The following is an 18,102-nucleotide window of genomic DNA, read 5'->3' as shown; positions in this document are numbered from 1 at the left end:
ACAGGAAAGCAGGTTGGGCCAAAGACTGGTAGCCAGGGTATAGTGGAAATTAGTTGTGATTTTACTTAGAACATTCTTTTTAAAATCATTTTCTGAGAATTACAGTTTTCCCTAAAACATTTACACATAGTAAATTGGAATACTCACAAATCTTTTTTGTTATAGTGTGTTCAGCACAAGTTGAATGGTATTCTTACTCTATCACTAACCTATTTTGAGACCACTACTCTATCCCTCTGTGCCTCAGCTTTCCATCAGTAACTACAGCATTTGTTTCTAGAATCTCTGCCAAACTTGGAGTAAAGAGAGCTCAAAGTTTCATCTTCATCAAGCCCTGTACAAATGAAAAAAAGAGGCCAAGCAGTCTTCAAGCCTGGCCCCTGGTGTAGCAAAGACAGCTCTTTAATAGATCCCCTTGTGTCTCTTCAGCTGAAAGAACTGTACACCCTCCTGAATGAGAATTACGTGGAAGATGATGACAACATGTTCCGATTTGACTACTCACCTGAGTTCCTTTTGTGGTGAGTCTTGAGTGCTCTTTTTTTTTTTTTAATTTTTTTTAAATTTTTTAAAAATTTTATTAATTTATTTTGATTTATCAACAATCACTTCCATACGCTTTCAAGTTGAAATTTTTTCTCCCCCTTCCTCCCCCCCACCCTCCCCAAGATGGCGAATAATCTGATATAGGCTTTACATTTACATACCCATTAAACATATTTTCATATTAGTGAAGTTGTAAGTAAAAATTAAAACCAATAGGAGGAACCATCAGAAAGATGAAATAAAACTCAACAGAAGGTAAAAATAAGTGATAGCAATTCGACTTCCATAGTTCTTTCTTTGGATGTGGACAGCATTTTCCATCCCGAGGCCTCTGGAGATGTCTTAGATCCTTGTAATGCTGAGAAGGGTTCAGTTTAACAATCTTAGTCATTGCGTAATGTGGCTGTTATTGTGTACAAAGTCCTCTTGGTTCTGCTCACTTCACTCAGCATCAGACCATATAAGTCTTTCCAGGTTTCTCTGAAGTCAGCCTGTTCATCATTTCTTACAGCACAATAGTATTCCATTACATTCATTTACCACAAATTAGTCGGCCATTCCCCAATTGATGGGTATCCTCTCAATTTCCAATTCTTTGCCACCACAGAAAGAGCTGCTATGAATATTTTTGTACATGTGGGTCCTTTTCCCATTTGTTTGATCTCTTTGGGATATAGCCCTAGAAGTGCTATTGCTGGATCAAAGGGTATGCACATTTTTGTAGCCCTTTGGGCATAGTTCCAAATTGTTCTCCAAAATGGTTGGATCATTTCACAACTCCACCAACAATGTATTAGGGTTCCAATTTTCCCCACATCTTCTCCAGCATTTACTATTTTCCTGTTTTGTCATGTTGGCCAATCTGATAGGTGTGATGTGGTACCTCAGAGTTGTTTTGATTTGCATTTCTCTAATCAATAACGGTTTAGAGTATTTTTTCATATGACTATAGATGGCTTTAATTTCTTCATCTGAGAACTGTCTGTTCATATCTTGAGTGCTTTCTTATGGCAGCTAGAGTGGGAGGTGGGTAGATTCTGGGCACCAGGAACTGCTGTCCACTTCAGAATGACAAATGGAAATGACAAATGATAAATGGAAAGAATTATGGTGTAATTTTAGTGCCTAATGCAAATCACCTGCCCATCCTAAGCCTAAGTGAAAGAGGAAGAACTTAACCTTGAATGGAGTGTTGAAATCATTAGAGTCATTGAAGCTGTCATAACAGACAGTGAACCGTAGGAGACGGCAGAGTTTGTGTGCCTCACCTTTACCCTCAGTTTTGTTAAAAGAGCAAACAAGTGGAAAAGCCATTTTGAGGAAAGGGAAGGGAATTGCTCCCCCCTCCTCCATTTTTAAGCAGCTAAGGAAGTATACTCAGTTGTGTGAAAATTGGGACCTCATAGCCTTAATTTAATTAGCAGAATCTTTCGTTGACCAGGGCCTAGACTGACCATTAAGGAAAGTGAGAGGGAAGCAGCAAAGCCTTAAGGAGGGGCCTAAGACAGCAGGCCCAGGAACATTGTACCATTTGAGGAGTATGAAGATGCCTCATGATATCTAAGCCTTTGTTTGCTTGAAAATGTTTTATTTGCTAAATGTTTCATCTGCTTTTATGTTTCCTTAAATTTAGCTATTTTAATACAAAAATTTATCTTTTTTTAAAACAAAAAAAGAGACTAAAGGAAATTGATGGCTAGCCACTAGCCATAGGGAATTGTTGGTCAGTGAAACACTGAAAGGAATTCTGTTCATTTGTTGTTTTGAAATGGTAAAGTAAGTAGGCTGCATCTCCAAACCTTTGGTATGTTATTAAAATGATCTGTTGCTTCTGTGATTTGTTCTTCGATCTATCCACTCTTTAGGATTAAATTATTTCCTCTCATTTAAATTTGAAGCCTTTCTGCAAGGGCCGTTTATTGATTATAATATTTATTGCTTTGTGGTCAGTAGAGGATATGACTGGCAGAGTAGGTGAGAAAGAATGGGATAATTTCTTCTTGGTGAATCTCGAATTCAGTGAGAAATGATAAAGCCAAGAGAGATGAGCTGGCGAAAGGGGCTGTCTCATGTTCCAGTTGCATGAGGGAATTCTCCCCTGAAGAGATGCAGCCCTTGGAGAGAAGAGTGTGGGCTGCTAAGAGTAGAGTCATGGCACAGGGTCTTCTCTTTTACCTTCCAGGGCTCTTCGCCCCCCGGGCTGGCTCCCCCAATGGCACTGTGGAGTCCGAGTCATCTCAAGCAACAAACTGGTGGGCTTCATCAGTGCCATTCCTGCAAGGATCCATATCTATGACACGTAAGTCTCACTGTTGCCCAGGCAGGTTCACCTCATTCTTCCTTGGAGAGAATGGGTCAAGGAAACATTGGAGGAGGAAAAGGTCTAAGCTTAGGGACATTTCCATAACAGGAACCTCCTGTTCTCCTCTGTGATGCTGCAGTTACAGTCATTGGTGACTAGAAGCATCTGCCGGATGCCCAGCTAAGGTGGCATGCTGCAGCATGGAGAAGACAATTTCTTTAAGTTCCTGACCTGACCTAGCCATAAATTCTCATTTTTGCACATTTAGAAATGGAAGACAAAGTGAGCCCCCAAAGATTTGTACCAGATTCCAAGTATGGATCATTCAAAATTGAAGTTTGAACTCTGTTCTCTATGTTCCCAGCACTGTCCCACCTCTCTGGCTTGACCTGGTGATGGTCATAGAGTCATGGCTTTGGAGCTAGGAAGATCCTCAGAGGTGATCTAATCTAACACCTTCATTTTATAGATGAGGGCACTGGGCTCCAGACAGCCAGATGACTTGCAAGGGCACAGATGTGGCCATGATATGTGAAATGCTTTGCAAACCTCAAAGTGATATAGAAATGCTAGCTATTATCATTATTATTGACCATGGAAATCAGACAGCTTAGCTTCCCCATTGTTCTATTTCTCCAGATGGATAGAATTCATCTTCAATTCCTCTTCCCTTACCTTCCCCTCAAAGAATACATATCCTAAACTGTTCTGAATTAACAAGGCCAGGGAACTTCTTGGAAGACAGCAGGATAGCTAGCCAGTCAGGGAAGTGTGGTTTTTGTGACCGTCAGAAGTGAAGGGAGGTAAATCTGAATAAAATCAGATCCAGCAAGCAGGCTCCTCACCCAGCACCCAAGCACAGTAGTAGTTCTTCCTCAGTATTAAATATATCAATTAATAAAAGAAGGGCAGGAAAAAGTTTCTCTACCAGAAGGGCTTGGTGTTTCCAGCTGTTTTTCCTTCCTGCTCCAGAGAGAAGAAGATGGTAGAGATCAACTTTCTGTGTGTCCACAAGAAATTGCGTTCCAAGCGGGTGGCACCAGTGCTGATTAGAGAGATAACCCGGAGAGTCCACTTGGAGGGCATCTTCCAGGCTGTTTACACTGCTGGGGTAGTACTACCCAAACCTGTCGGCACTTGCAGGTAAAAATCCCACCCTGCTCAGTCCTGGGAATAGTTCTGATGAGTGTTTGCATTATGACCTCAAGGATTTTCTCCTTTCGCTAAGCCCAATGCAGACCCTAAACTGGGATTCCCAAAACCTAGGTTCCTGTTGCTGCCATGTCCCTAAATTGCTGCTGGACTTGGAGCAACTTCTCTTTAAAATGGAAAGAGAGACTTGGGTTTGACTCTCTTATTGATTTATTTGGATAAATTGAAGTAAAAAATATGAATTATCTTTTAAAAGTAAAAGCACTAGATAAATTCAAGAGGTGATAATCATGCTAACACTGGCATTAAGTAGAAATAACAATTGCCTTTTTTTGTTGACTTGGTCCCAAGTTCCAGGAGAAAGAATGTTGGCTCTCTCCTCATTTACTTGCTGTGAAAAAACAAGAGGGCTGCCTTTTGAGCTTTAGTCTTCTTTAAGTGGCGAAAGAGAGACACAGACACACAGACAGAGAAAGTGCTGGATGTTTCATGGCGCGTGGTACAGCCGTCTGAGGATCTGAAGCATGGCCCTGTTCTTCAGTGTTTGGGAAATGTTTGTTTATATCCCAGGTTGAGTGTGGGTCTTTCATGCCATCTTCTGGCCATCTAGAGACTTACATGTCCTTGTCTTCTATGTTAGCCAGCATCTCCTGAAGATAGGCATCTTGTGTCTCTACAGGTACTGGCACCGATCCCTTAACCCACGGAAGTTGATTGAAGTGAAATTCTCACATTTGAGTAGGAACATGACCATGCAGCGCACCATGAAGTTATACCGACTACCAGAGGTGGGTGCTGTTTGGTGGTCACCATCTGGATGGTGGTGGTGCTTGCTGTGATTGAAAGCCAAATTCTGCAGATGGCAGAGAAGCCTCGCTATCAGTTGCCATGTACTTAGAGAATACCAGTTCATTTTTATATTAGTCTAAGTAAAGAACAATTAGAACCTGTGAATTTTCAGAGTAGAAAGAACTTTTGTGGTCAAATAGCCCAGCCACTCCCTTTTACAAAAGATGGAGAAATTGGTAAGTAAATCTGTTGCCACAGAATTCATGCACAGTAATGCATTTCCAAGCCAACAAATGTATTCTGTGTTATTTACTACCTTCATCACATTGCTCCATGTCTATTAAGCTAACTGTTTATGAATTAAATGCACATTCTTAGGCTCATGAACAGAATTTGGAATAGGTGTCTAAATCCCTAGATTTTGTTTCTGCTTTTTCTTCTAGGGGTGACCAGTCAATTTTCATAGGATTGTAGAATTTCAGAACTGAAAGGATTCTTGGGGAACATTTAGTTCAGCCTTTTCATTTCTCATTTTACAGTTGGTGATTTTACAGAAGCCATTCTCCTGAGTTAGTAGTGAAGACCAGGTCTTGAGCCCATGTTTTCTGTGTGAGCTTGAGGGTTGGTTGATTTTTTTTTTAATTTTTTTTTGCAAAATGAGGCCAGTGCCATTGAATCCTAGAAAGAGGGAATGTTTCAAAGCCCCGTCTTGGCTCCAGAAAATTTCTACTCAGTCGTCAATCGATAAGTGTCTTTGAATGCACACTGTACTGTGAGCTGGGGATGGAACAGCAGGCCTAGATTTACCAGGTGCCTGACCTGTTATGTGAGTCACTGCAGATGCTAATGGCCCATCTCTCCTTCCCAGTTTGATGCCCCTTGATGCCCTGTCCTGAAAATGAGTTGCAGCACAGGTTCAAGCACACTTCCTCTGTCAGAAGACACACTTGGGTGATTTTCTAAATGTGTCTTTCCTCACCCCTGTTTCAGTGCTAGGTTTCCATAATTCTACCAAACACTAGGTGCTGGGAGCCAATGAGGTAGGATGTAGTACTCAGAAAAGTCACTCGTGTTCTTCATTTATTTGAAATTCCACCACTGCTATTCTGTATCCTAGACCTGCATAGAACTTTATGTGTCATTGTAGGAGCTCCAGCCTTGATCTGGGGACAGATTGTTTCTTCCCAGAAAGTGAGAATTAGGTCCAATGTAGCAGTGAATTTCAAAACCTTGGAGATAGAATTGGGCTGGAGCTGTGTTTTCATCAGTATAGGGAACTCCCAGTAAGGAACCTTCCTGTTCAGGTGCAGGTCGGCACCTTCTCTATAACTTTCATAGTCTTGGAGAGTTGCCTGGGGTATCAAGAGATTGCAATTTGTCCAAGGTCACGCAGCCAGGATGTGTGAAGGACAGGACTTGGACCCAGGTCTCTCAGGCTTCAAGGCCAGTTTTTTATCCATGCTGCCTGTTATCTTAGGAGGATATCTTAGAAAATAGTTTATGGTCTTGGGAAAACAGGTTGTATCAGGCTGTCACTGAGAGTGACTAAATTGTTAACTCCACCAAATCATTTTCAGATGGATGGACCTAACCATAGCATTTGCTTCCACCTTTTCATTCTGCTAAGGAGTTGTCCCAAAGAAAATAATTATGAAAAGATTTAGATCTGAGAGGAATTTGGCATCTTTTTCATCGGCTACTGTAGGGCAGCTAGGTGGTGCAGTGGATAGAGTGCCAGGGCCTGGAGTCAAAAAGACTAATCTTCCTAACTTCAAATCTGACTTCAGACATTTACTAGCTGTGTGACCCTGGGCAGGTCACTTAACCCTGCTTGCCTCAGTTTCCTCATCTGTAAAATGAGCTGGAGAAATAAATGACAAACCACTCCAGTATTCTTGCCAAGAAAATCCCAAATGGGGTCATGGAGAATCGGACACAACCAAACAACACCACCTGTACCTGTGGCAACATCTGATTTCTGGGTGATGCGAATAGAGCTTAATGTTAGGTTCTCTTTGGAACCCAAGAGCCCATCTGACCATGTCTTCTCCCCTCAGACTCCAAAAACATCTGGGTTGCGACCCATGGAAAAGAAGGACATTCCAGTGGTTCACCAACTCCTGACCAAGTACTTGAAGCAGTTCCACCTGACCCCCGTCATGAGCCAGGAAGAGGTGGAGCACTGGTTCTTCCCTCAGGAGAACATCATTGACACTTTTGTGGTGGAGGTGAGGGATGGTCTGTGATCTCTGGCACTCTGAGGCCTCCACCAGTGCTCTCCTGGGTGACAGGCAGTAGAATTCAGCAAGCCAGGTGAATGCTGAATTCACTTTGTGCCCAAGGTTGGTCTGGTTCTGGCTTAACCCTAGTGGTACAAGTCTGAGTTGATGTGAGATAGGTGTGAGACAGGTAATTGATTTCCACTGATAGTGGTCCAACCCTGGAGAGACTGGGCTCATTCTAGAGCAGAGGTTCTTATGTTGTTGTTGTTTAGTATTTTGATGACTGTTTCATTAGTTTCCTTTGTAATCCTGTGTATTGTATTTTTAAAAACATTCTTCTGAGAAGTAGTCCATAGGCTTCACCAAACTAAGGGGTCCTTGGTATCACCTCCAAAAAAAAAAAAAAGGTTAGGATGCTCCTGTTCTAAAGCTTTCTAGAAATTTTGGGTCGGGGGGGGGGGCCTAGGACCCAATTTAACCTGAAATCCATCAGACTGAGTCCAGACCTGACCTCCTGCCTCCTATACTTGGCAGCATTTTACTCTCATTTTTTCATGCAGTCTCCCCAGCCATGATCCCTAACAAGTATTAGAGGTAAGATATGCAGCCTTGTCTTTCCTGGCCCTGGTTGAAATCATCTGACACTTTTGTTTCCCAGGGCCAGACTGGTCTAGACCCTGCCCTCCTCCAGATGGGGTAAGGGAGAGCCACAGGCCATTCCCAGAAAGTTAGGCCTGACTCCTTTTCCCAACTCTCACCTGAAGTCACCATGGGTAATCTGTTTTGCTTGGGGCTCACACTTTTGCCACATATGACCCTTTTCATTTTCTTCCTTCAGAATGCAAATGGTGAGGTGACGGACTTCCTGAGCTTCTATACTCTGCCCTCCACCATCATGAACCACCCGATCCACAAGAGCCTGAAAGCTGCTTATTCCTTTTACAACGTTCACACCCAGACCCCACTTCTAGACCTCATGAGTGACGCTCTGGTCCTCGCCAAATTGGTGAGGAATTGGCCTGGCAGAGGCAGGGGTGGGTGAGCAGTCAGGGCCAGACACTCAGAGCTCCAGGATGGTAGCTGCTGGCAGAAAAGAGGAGGCTTTACAGCCCAGGACATCTTCTAGCCTTGTTTAGGTAGGATCGCAGCTGTTTTCGAAGCAGCCTTCCAAAAAGCTAGAAAAGAACTTTCCAAACTGAAAGCCTCTCTGAATCCCTCCTGATTTATTTCAGTGAGTTTGGTTCTCACGGGAGGTGCTGCCAAGGATTCTGAATAGCCAGGCCTACCCTGAGAATAAAGAGTTTCTCCTACCATCTTCCCCATCGTGGGAGAGGGCAGGTTGGTCTCTGTCTTGGTGAGTCATTTTTCTGATGAGAGTGTGCACAGTAGCTCAGGCTTCCTTGAGACGCTGAGTAGGTCCCCCAGCTCAATCTGTGTGTATGTGTACCAAGGCTGGTATGGAGAACTGTTAGGGAGCATGTGCCAGAAAGAGAAAGAACACAATCCTTGGCTTTTGAACTTGGGGCATCTAATTTGGGAAACCAATTGCATGTTATAAAATGACTTAAGAACAATTACAAAGCAACATGTCACCAAGTGCAAAATCATACACTAAATATGAGGTTTTTTAAGACGTAAAGGCAAGAGGACTGATCAAAACAGAGTCTGGAGAGATCTTTACTGAAGAGAGTTTAGAGTCTGATCTTGCACATGGGTTTATAAGGGAGAAAGGCTTTCATTCTGGTAGAGGGAATATAGCGTAAGCAAAGGCCCAGGATGAGCAAACCTTGTACCTGTGATATTAAGGAGATTAGTTTGAGGGAAGACGTTGCTGGGGAAGTAATGAAAAACACAGAAAGCCGAGGAACCAGATGATTGAAGGCTTTGAATTCTAGGCCAAAAAGTTGGGTTGTGATATTCTAGACAATAGGAAGCCACCAATAAATGAAGAACAAGAGAATGGCATGATGAAAACAGTATTGTAGGATAATTATTCTGGCCTAGCTAGCCTTCCTGTTTTTACTCCTCTTACTTCTTGCTGCCACCTGCACAGAAAGGATTCGATGTATTCAATGCACTGGATCTCATGGAAAATAAAACATTCTTGGAGAAGCTGAAATTTGGAATCGGGGATGGCAACCTGCAGTATTATCTCTACAATTGGAAATGCCCCAGCATGGGAGCAGAGAAGGTAAGCATCCATGGGCCCTGCTCCTCAAACCTGTTGGCAGCTCCTCTGGGTGGTTGGAGTTAGGAGTTAGGAGCCCAGGCAATGGTCGAGGCATCTCTGGTAGTATCTGAGCTCCTCAGTCCTTATGGTAGATAGTCCCATAGACTGGGACACAGGCTCTTCTGAGCTCTAGGTCTTTGTTAGGAACTGTCCTCCTGGGCCCTAAAGAAATCAAAATTTTCTGATGTCCTGACCAGCAAAGCCAGCCTTGCCCTGATTACGTATTTTGTAAAGGCTGTCCCTGAAGTAGGGAGGGAGAGAGGGGGAGGGAGAGAGAGAGAGAGCGCGAGAGTGCAAGCGAGCTCAGAGTAGGAAGGGCATTGCTACCAGGTGAGCCACCTCATCCTTCTTCAGGGCCTTCTGGGTCATTTTAGGAAGCCCAGAGGACCCAGGACTTTAGTAACTAGTCCACATGAGCTTTTTGGAGCTGCCCTGGGAGCAGAGCCATGCCTATGGAGCGTGCCTAGGTATAAGTGAAGTAAATGGCTACCCGGGGTACCACATGTATGAAGGGAGCTGCAGTGAGGAAGTTCATTTTTGCACACCAGGCAGATCTGTTCTCCTTAGCACATAGATAATTTGTGGTAAGTCTAGAGTTTCCTGTGAATGGTGAGACACTCTGGAAGGCCTACAAATTCTTTGTCAGGAGCACTAGACCTCCATGCTTTGTCTTGTGCAGGTGCTGCTTTGGTTGGGGGATGGTTCCTGCTGCCTTTGGTTATTGGCCTCTCCCCAAGCCTCATTCCCGGGAGCCTCTCCCGAGGTCTTACTCTCCTTGCCCCTCCCTGCTGCTGGGCAAGTGGTTTGGTCAGGCAGCATTTTAAAAGGGTAGCCGAAGAATTTTATCTCCTGAGCAGTGTTGCTGTAGGACCCAGAACCAGCACTTTTCTCTGACATTTCAATAAAGAGTGTAAATCCTTGTCAAAGAGATTTGGTGCAAAAGTCCCATAACATCAGTGTTAGTCCTTCCTGTCAAAATATTAGCTCAGGCCAGTTCCCTAAGCAGGTTTCCTCCCTCCCACAAAGCCATGCTAGTTTTGTGCCAATTGAATTTCTTTTGGATCTTCAGGATAGCAGTGGGGACAGCTCAGGTCTCTGGGAAACATCCATCTAACCTCTTCCTAACTGGCTGCCCTAGGTTGGACTGGTGTTGCAGTAATCAGCTGCCAATGAAAATTGGACAAAGCCACTGAGAATTCAGAGCAGGACGTGGAACCCGCCGCTGTTGGTCTGATTTTCATGGAAGCGAGAATCCCCAGCTGAGGGAACAGAACAGAACCAGCTATACCAAACAGCCACTGACTTTGACAGTTGTATCACAACGGCGCAGGCCGTCACCTCTGGCAGCTTCTCTGGTCTCTGTTTTCCAATTCATTACATCCTCATGCAGCCATGATCAAGGGAATGTAACTGCTGAAAACTAGCTCATGATTGGCATATTATGGAGTTAACGGGTGAATAATAAAAATATATATATTATATATATATAATATTTTAAATATCTTTCATGTTCCAGACTTACAAGGATGTTTGGTCCCTAATGAAAAGCTGTGTCCGGCAAAAATCCTTAAAATAAGAGCCAGGGATTCAGCATGTTAGTGCCACCAGTCAATGCCCTCAGAAGAATGGCATTGGCATTGACATTTGGGGGTGGGGTGGCAAGGGTGATGCAAGTGTGAGCAACCTCCCCCTTGGTTCCCATCTGCTTTGGGAGTGGAACAGGTGAAGGGGGTAGGTATTTAAGTAGGAGCAGAGTAGAGTAAGAGAAGTTCAGGTCATTGCTGAATCCTACGGATGTGCTCAGGGCTGGTAACATGACACGTGGGCCCAGGCTGAGATGGAGTCCCATGGATAGAGCTGTAGAGTGAGCGTCAGGCCCACGCTGCCAATGCTTCTACCTGGGCCCAAAAAGCATCACGGAGTCTGTTGGAAATGGGTAGGGGAGAAAGTTTTATGGACACAGCTCTCCTGGGCAGTTCCAGTAAGGATTTAACTTATTCCCTACTCCTTCCATTACCATCATTACAGTCTCTACTCTCTAAGAAACTAATTTGTTGATTCCTTTTTTAAAGGGCTATGTGGATAGTTGTTGCCATCCTTTGTAGGGAGAACATCCCCTTTGTGGGATGTTAGATCTGCTCAGTGTGACTGTCAGCTCGAAGGGGACCTCAGACCTCCTTGTAGCTTCTGGGACAGTACTGAGTGCATGGCAGTGCCATTCCTGTTAGCAGAAGCATGTCCCACTGCCCGGGGTACGTGTGTGCATGAGTGACAACTGTCAGGAGATGACGATGGCCATGGGGCTGCTCACCCAAATGCCTTTCTGCCACCAGTCATGAGCCCGTGCCTTCCAGCTGTTCTCATCACATTAACCATTCCCCACTGCCCATTCTGGATACCCCTTTGTGCTTCCTCAGGGACCAGCCCATGGAGCAGCTGGGGCTGGGGAGAGGGATTTTGGTTTTAGACAGATTAGGAAACTCAGCTATAAGAAAGAAAGGGGTTTTTCATGCTGTTGTCTTGGCCTGTATTTCAGTGCTGGGTGGTTTCATGCTTGTAATGGCCCTTAACTTACAAAAAAAAAAAAGAGTAATATAATCATTTTTCAGAGGTGCTGAACAGAGTGGGGCCAGGGAGCATTGTTTTGCCAAGTTTTGTTTTCACCCAAGTACAATCTCATAGTTTTTGTTCTAGAGAGAAAAAAAAAACCTCAGTGGTGGACAGAGAACATGATGTACAGGGGTGTTCTTGCTCCTTTTACCTTTTGGGCTCTTTCAGGTGAAAGTGAAACCTCAGTTGGAAGGCCAGGCGAAGCCATCTCTGGTCCCACTGACTGAAGCCACCTTTGCCAGAGTCGGGTTTGTTCCAAGGTATGGGTTTGGTTGGCATTTTCAGGGGACAGTTCTGAAGTAAGGGGTGTTTTCGTATGAACTTGACCACGATGTGTTTGAAGACTGAACTAATTGGGTGGTGTTGGGATTTATGGAAATCCTGCTTGCCCTCTGTAGACGTATAGGAATGGGTCAAAGTCCCCCCAGCACTGGAGTTAAGTTTGTTCAAAGATCTTTAGAGCCCTACCCTTTCATTCCCCCCCCCCCCATCCCTACCCTGTGAATTATTTTAAAAAGAACACTCATCACTTCAGGACCCAGTGGATAATAGTGGATCTTTGAGCCCCTTAAAGCAAGGCTACTGAGACCAAAGCAGCTGCCTATTGGACAGCAGTATCCTCATGGAAAATTAAATGGGAGGGAGCAGGAAGCCAAGGTGTCCCAGACTTGGTCTTCTTTATCGAGATTTAAGTCCACCAAAGTCTAACAAACCCAATTACCCACTCTTTTCCTGCCTTAGGCAATGGGGTGAAAAGGGGAAAGTCCTGTCCTAGAGCTGCTTTGAACCACCTCAGACAAGGCCATGATCAGAGAGGCATGTGTGGGATTCTGGGGCGCTCTTTCAATTGTCTCAAGCTTTCTCAGGGGATGAGAAGATGAGTTTGCTCATCTTGGTTAGCGTGGATCATGAAATGGAAACTCAGGTGCTTAACCCCGCTGGCCCAGGAATGTACAGAACCCTTGGCAAAGATTTCTTTCCAGGATTGTGAAGCCCCAAGGCCTTTATACAGTTGGCACCATGTGGCCAGGTGTGAGATCCTGAGCACCAGTCCCTTGGCTTGCTCATGAATACAATCATCATTTGATCAAAATGCCAAGACTTTGAATTCCCATGATCCTTTTCTGCTTGCTGTGCCATTTCATCTAGATCTTCAAGAGTCAGCATAGAGTTGTTATTAAACCAGCCCCTGGAGTTTGATCCCACCCTCTATCCCATCCTTGGGATTTCTAGGCCTAAGCCCAGAAGGAAGAACCACTGTAAGATCCCAGGTCCTCCTTCCAGCTCTTGGAGTAACCAGGGAAGCTGATGGTCAGTGGTGCCACTACATCCCTAGAGGGGGGCTTACCAAAGGGATCTAATGGACCCAGGTGGCATCCTGTGATTTCCTGTGAATTTTTGCTTCTTTATTGTGGTGCCCTGGCCCTCTGGCCTCATACATTGCTACCCAGGTTGGCTTTAAACACATCCTTTTCCAAAGACTTCTTTGGAATTGCTCTCACTATGTGACTGCTGATCCTATGGTACAGTTTGGTAGGCTCCCACCGGCTCTTGCAATTAAAGCCTTCTCTTGCCTGAGCCAGAAACCTGAAGGAGAAGGCCTCCTGTGACACCAGCTCCTTCCCCACCCCCAGTTACCCTTTGCTGCATGAGTGCTATTCTGAAGAAGCTTTGTTCCAAGGTGAAGATTAAAAAACAAAAACAAACCAGTCCAGTCCACCTCAGTTTAGTGGGGACACACTAAAGCAGTGCTGTTTGCCCTTCAAGTCTGGAGGGAAAATTAAGTCCTGCTTTTTCGGACCCACCTCCAGCTTCCTTTTCCTTCCTTTTTTTCTGGCTTAGGCCACTCTGGAGCCTAGATGGAAGTTCCTTTGTGTATGTTGAGGCATCTCAATTGTACCTCCCAAAAGATAAACCATTAAAAACTGAAATGTGTGGTAGACTTCAGTGGACTTCTAATGGAGCTGAGCTAGGAAGGCTTCAGGCTACCTGCAGTGGACTAAATAATGATGGTCCCAAAGCAAGTGAATGATGAGATCTTCAGGGGTGTTGCTATCCAGACTTGGGCTAAAGAAGGTGATGCCCTGTGATGGGGAGAAGCCAGAATTGTCTCCTCCCAGAACTCCCTGCCTCTTATATCGAGCTCAGCTGGGGTGGGAGATGGGTGGGAGTCTGGTCCTCCTTTGAGAGCCTTGTTAAGGTAGACATAAGATCATCAGTTTGTAACTTTCTACTGTGTGACTTGGTAGAACTGAAAAATGTGACTTTGGGTGTCTCCCCCTCCCCCCCGGGGAAGGTGGGTTTGCCACTGAGAACACTGGATAATGGATCTTAACAGGTGGGCCCTGAATAGTGGGGGGTCCTCCAGGCTGGGGGGGTTTCTCTGGATGCTGCCCAGGGGAGGAAATGAAGCCTCACCTTTTTGTTCTCAAGTTTCTTGGTGTATTGGGGTAAAGATGGAGGCATTTTGGAGGGGGAGGTTTGGTGAAGTAGCTTCCATTTCAGAGGAACAAGGGATAAAGAAGTTGTGTGTGGCTGGTCATGAGTGATTGCAATTTCCTTAATTCTAATAAAGCAGCTGAAACCCTTCTGCTTTCCTGGCATTCCTGTCGGCATCAGGTGGCACTGGGACAGGAGGTGAGGTTGGGCTGGTTACCCTTCACTGACCTGCAGGCAGGATACTTCTCCATGGCAGCTCCAAGGGGCCGGCAGAGCTTGAGCTTTAGTCTCATGACCACGAGGCCGGGCCAGCTTGGGAAACTTACTTTGGCTTCTCCTCTGCCTTTCAAAGCAAACTTGGCTTTTTCCTCATTCTTCCCCAGCTCTACAGCCATGGTGGAGCCAGTGCTGTCTCTAAGGCTCATTGAGTGTGAGAAGAATGACAGAGTCCCCAGAATAGGGTCACTTCTGGGAGTGGCTGCCAGCAAGAATGAGCTCCTACCCCCTGGGCTACCCAATGGGCTCCCCTCTGAAGGGGACTGAAGCCTGAGCCAGGCCAGGCTAGGCGCTGGGCACGTGGTCAGCTTTCACAGTTTGGGTCTTGACAGATCCTAGAATCTAGAGGTGCTTAGGGTTGGCAATGCCTAGGTATCCAGGTAGGGCTGCCTTAGGGTAAGCCCAACTGGCCTGGCCTCAGGGACCCCCATAAACCATAAGATACTTGGGGCAACAGCAAAGGATTGTAGGGACAGCGTACCTGTGACTGTTATCCTTGCCTCCAGTTTTAGGTTGAAGTTTTAGCCCCTTAATTAGCGTGTCATCCACTATGGTCAAGTTCACTACCTCCTGTGGGGGCAGAGTCTCTCCATTGGCCTTTCCAGGGAAGACAGGCCGTGTGGTATAGTGGGCAAAACTTGGAAGTCAAGAGAAGTGGGTTTTAGCAACTAGTCTAGGGCTGTAACCAGAGGCAAGTCAAATAACTTCGATGTTTTCCTCATTTGAAATAGATTCAAATGAGAAAAGGAAGATGAAAGCACTCTGTAAGTCGAAGAGTGTTGTATCTGTGTAACAATAGATACCATGATTCCTCCTGGGTGAGCTTGAGTTGTGGACTTTAAGGCCACTGGAGTCAGGTACAGGTTGGGAACTTAAATCTAAGAAGCTAGACCCCCTTCCTCTGCTCTTGCTTAGAACATTAAGGCCTCGGACCTCAGTGCTTAGTTTCTTGACAATGTCATTTTGTAGAGACATCTGTATACTGCCTCTAAAGCAGGGCTTCTGAATGTTTTTGGTGTCCTGGACCCCTTCTCGGAATCGTTTTTAAATGCATCGAACTACATAGGGTTATAAAGGAAGCTGATTATGTTGAAATAGAATTATCAAAATATTTAGAAAACAAGCTCATGGACCGCTGAGTTAAGAATCCCAGCTCTAAAGGCTTTTGCCTCCTGGTTGGGACTCCATCCTCAAGGTCCCTATTGAATCTCTCAGGTCACATACTCCCTTCCCATACAGCCTGATGACCTCAGGACTCAGAATTCATCCCTCTTAAGTCACATCGCTGAGCCTTGGGGTTCTTGTCCTATCAGCAAATCCTTACATTCGCCTTCTGTTGAGGGCAAATTTTTTTTTTTGGTAGGGGGGTATGAGGCAATTAGGGTTAAGTGACTTGCCCAGGGTCACAGCTAGTAAGTATCTGAGGCTGGATTTGAACTCAGGTCCTCCTAACTCCAAGGCCAATGCTCTATCCACTGTACCACCTAGCTGCCCCCCAAATCATTCTTTGAATCCCCTAAGTTCCTGATTTAGGATTCATCCTCATCTCCCCCTCCTGCCTCACATCTAGTTGACAAGTCATGTATAGTATTTCTCACATCCATCATGTTCTCTGTACTCACACCCACAACCCCTCTAGCTCATGCCCTCATCACCTCTGCCCTAGACTGTTTCAATAGCTTCCAAATTGGACACCCTACAACCAACCTCTCTCTCCTTTCTAATCCAACCTCCAAAGAGCCATCAAATCGACGTTCCTATAGCACAGCTCTGACTATGTCACTCCCCAGTTCAAGAAGCTTCAATGGCTCTCTGTTACCTCTAGGATAAAATAATAACTCCGATTTGGCATTTAGAACCTTCATATTCTGGCCTTGGTTTGTTTTTACAGGCTGATTATATACTTTTAGGCCAAACTGACCAGCTTACCATGCCCTGTACCATTTTCTGCCTTTGCACAGACTTCCCCCCTGCCTAGAATGCTTTCCTTCATCCCCATTTCTTGGAACTCCCTATTCCCTTTCAGACTTATCTTGACTGCCACTGCCTACAAGAAGTCTTTTCTGATTTCCACCAGTTGCTAGTATTTCCCCAGAAATGAGTTTGCTTTTATTTTGTATATGTACTGTCCCCTCCCCCCAATTAGAAACATAAACTTCGTTAAGGCTAGGACCGATTAATTTTTGTCTTTTTATCCCCAGTGCCTAGTATGCAGTAGGTACTTAATAAATGTTTATTGATTAGGTGATTAGTAGATAAACTATACCAAGGAGAGTTGACATGCCTGTCCAGCCCTAAAGGTGGCAGGAACTGTGTATTCTTTGTCACTATTGGAACCCATAAAGGTTAGAAAAATCATACGGTTGGAATGGACCTCAGAATGCAGTCCACCTAGTATAGGAATACTGTCTACATCACTGAAAGATTCTAATTCAGTCCTTTTTGAACACTTCCTGATGAGGGAGCCCTCTACTTCAAGAGATCCTCTTGGACCTGATTGTCAGAAAGCTCTTTATATTGAAATTTGCCTCCTGGTAATTTCCCCTCACTGCATCTACACAAAATGTCACTTTCCTCTTCTGAATCACATTTCCCAACATTGTCCTTCCTTTGAGGTATTTAAAGATGGTAGTTTCTCTAGGCTAATTATCCCTATTTTCCAAATATGGCATGGTTTCCAGATCCTTCCCCCCAACCACCAGGTCCACTTTCTCAGTGGGGATGTTCAGAGACCACTTCTGTACTCCAATATGGTCTGACCAGCCCAGAGCGTGGTGGAATTGTCACCTCCTTCTCAACAGTGTACTTTTTTAAAAAAAATTACTTATGTCTTTTGCTTTTAAATCACCTACATTTCCCTCTTTTCCCCCACCTTTCTGTTAATACAGCTGAAGGTCATGATTTTGGGGGGCACTTTTGTCACAGTGCAGCACTCTGAGCTTTTAGTTCACTAACACCCCCCCCCCAGCCTTTACAACATGAATCATTTTCAAATAAGTTTCTCCTGCCCTGTGCTTTGCTGTTAGTTTTATGAGCTTATGATCAGGACTCTGTGTTTATCCCTGTTAAGGTTCACCTCTTTGACCATCCTTCCAGCCCTGATTTTTAAAAATCCTGATTTTTAATGTGGTCCCAAGGCATGCTTTTGATATCTTCATGCAAACCCGGCAAAGAAAAATGGGCAGGAGAGTTGGGGAGACCTTAGTCACTTGGTCTCAACCCACTTGAGCTGATCACAGCAAGATAATTAACTGCGGGTTTGAAGCTGGTCTGGTTATGGCTGATCCCTTAGAGCTGGGGTCTGGTCTGAGGCTCCCCCAGGACCTTCTTCTGCAGTATCCCCAAGGTGAGGGCCATCACTATGACCCTATGCAGACCCCTGCATACCAAATCCTAGGGAGATAGATCTCTAATCCAATTTTCCCTCCTAGCTTCTCTCATCCTTGGGGGCAGGCCTATTCTCCAGCTATTAGGGTCTTCTCTCTAGACCTAGAGGCAGTTACTCAATATGTCTACATTTCTCCTTCTTGGGCACC

The 18,102-nt window shown here is 44.9% G+C and overlaps 1 protein-coding gene across 1 annotated transcript in view; it reads left to right on the top strand.

Moving 5' to 3' along the window:
- NMT1 (N-myristoyltransferase 1) overlaps window positions 1-14,439 on the top strand; it is a 57,183-nt gene extending 42,744 nt beyond the window's left edge. The window contains exons 5-12 of the mRNA XM_020997412.2: window positions 430-521; window positions 2,729-2,845; window positions 3,821-3,991; window positions 4,680-4,788; window positions 6,847-7,017; window positions 7,850-8,017; window positions 9,065-9,202; window positions 10,380-14,439. Of these exons, the coding sequence (XP_020853071.1) occupies window positions 430-521; window positions 2,729-2,845; window positions 3,821-3,991; window positions 4,680-4,788; window positions 6,847-7,017; window positions 7,850-8,017; window positions 9,065-9,202; window positions 10,380-10,400 (987 nt within the window). The 3' untranslated portion in view covers window positions 10,401-14,439. The remainder of the gene's footprint in view (window positions 1-429; window positions 522-2,728; window positions 2,846-3,820; window positions 3,992-4,679; window positions 4,789-6,846; window positions 7,018-7,849; window positions 8,018-9,064; window positions 9,203-10,379) is intronic.
- The last annotated feature ends 3,663 nt before the right edge of the window (window positions 14,440-18,102 follow it).

Source organism: Phascolarctos cinereus, unplaced genomic scaffold (assembly GCF_003287225.1).
Source record: "Phascolarctos cinereus isolate Bilbo 61053 unplaced genomic scaffold, phaCin_HiC Scaffold_5;HRSCAF=322, whole genome shotgun sequence".
NCBI lineage: Eukaryota > Metazoa > Chordata > Mammalia > Diprotodontia > Phascolarctidae > Phascolarctos > Phascolarctos cinereus.
This window is presented reverse-complemented; position numbering and strand designations above follow the sequence as displayed.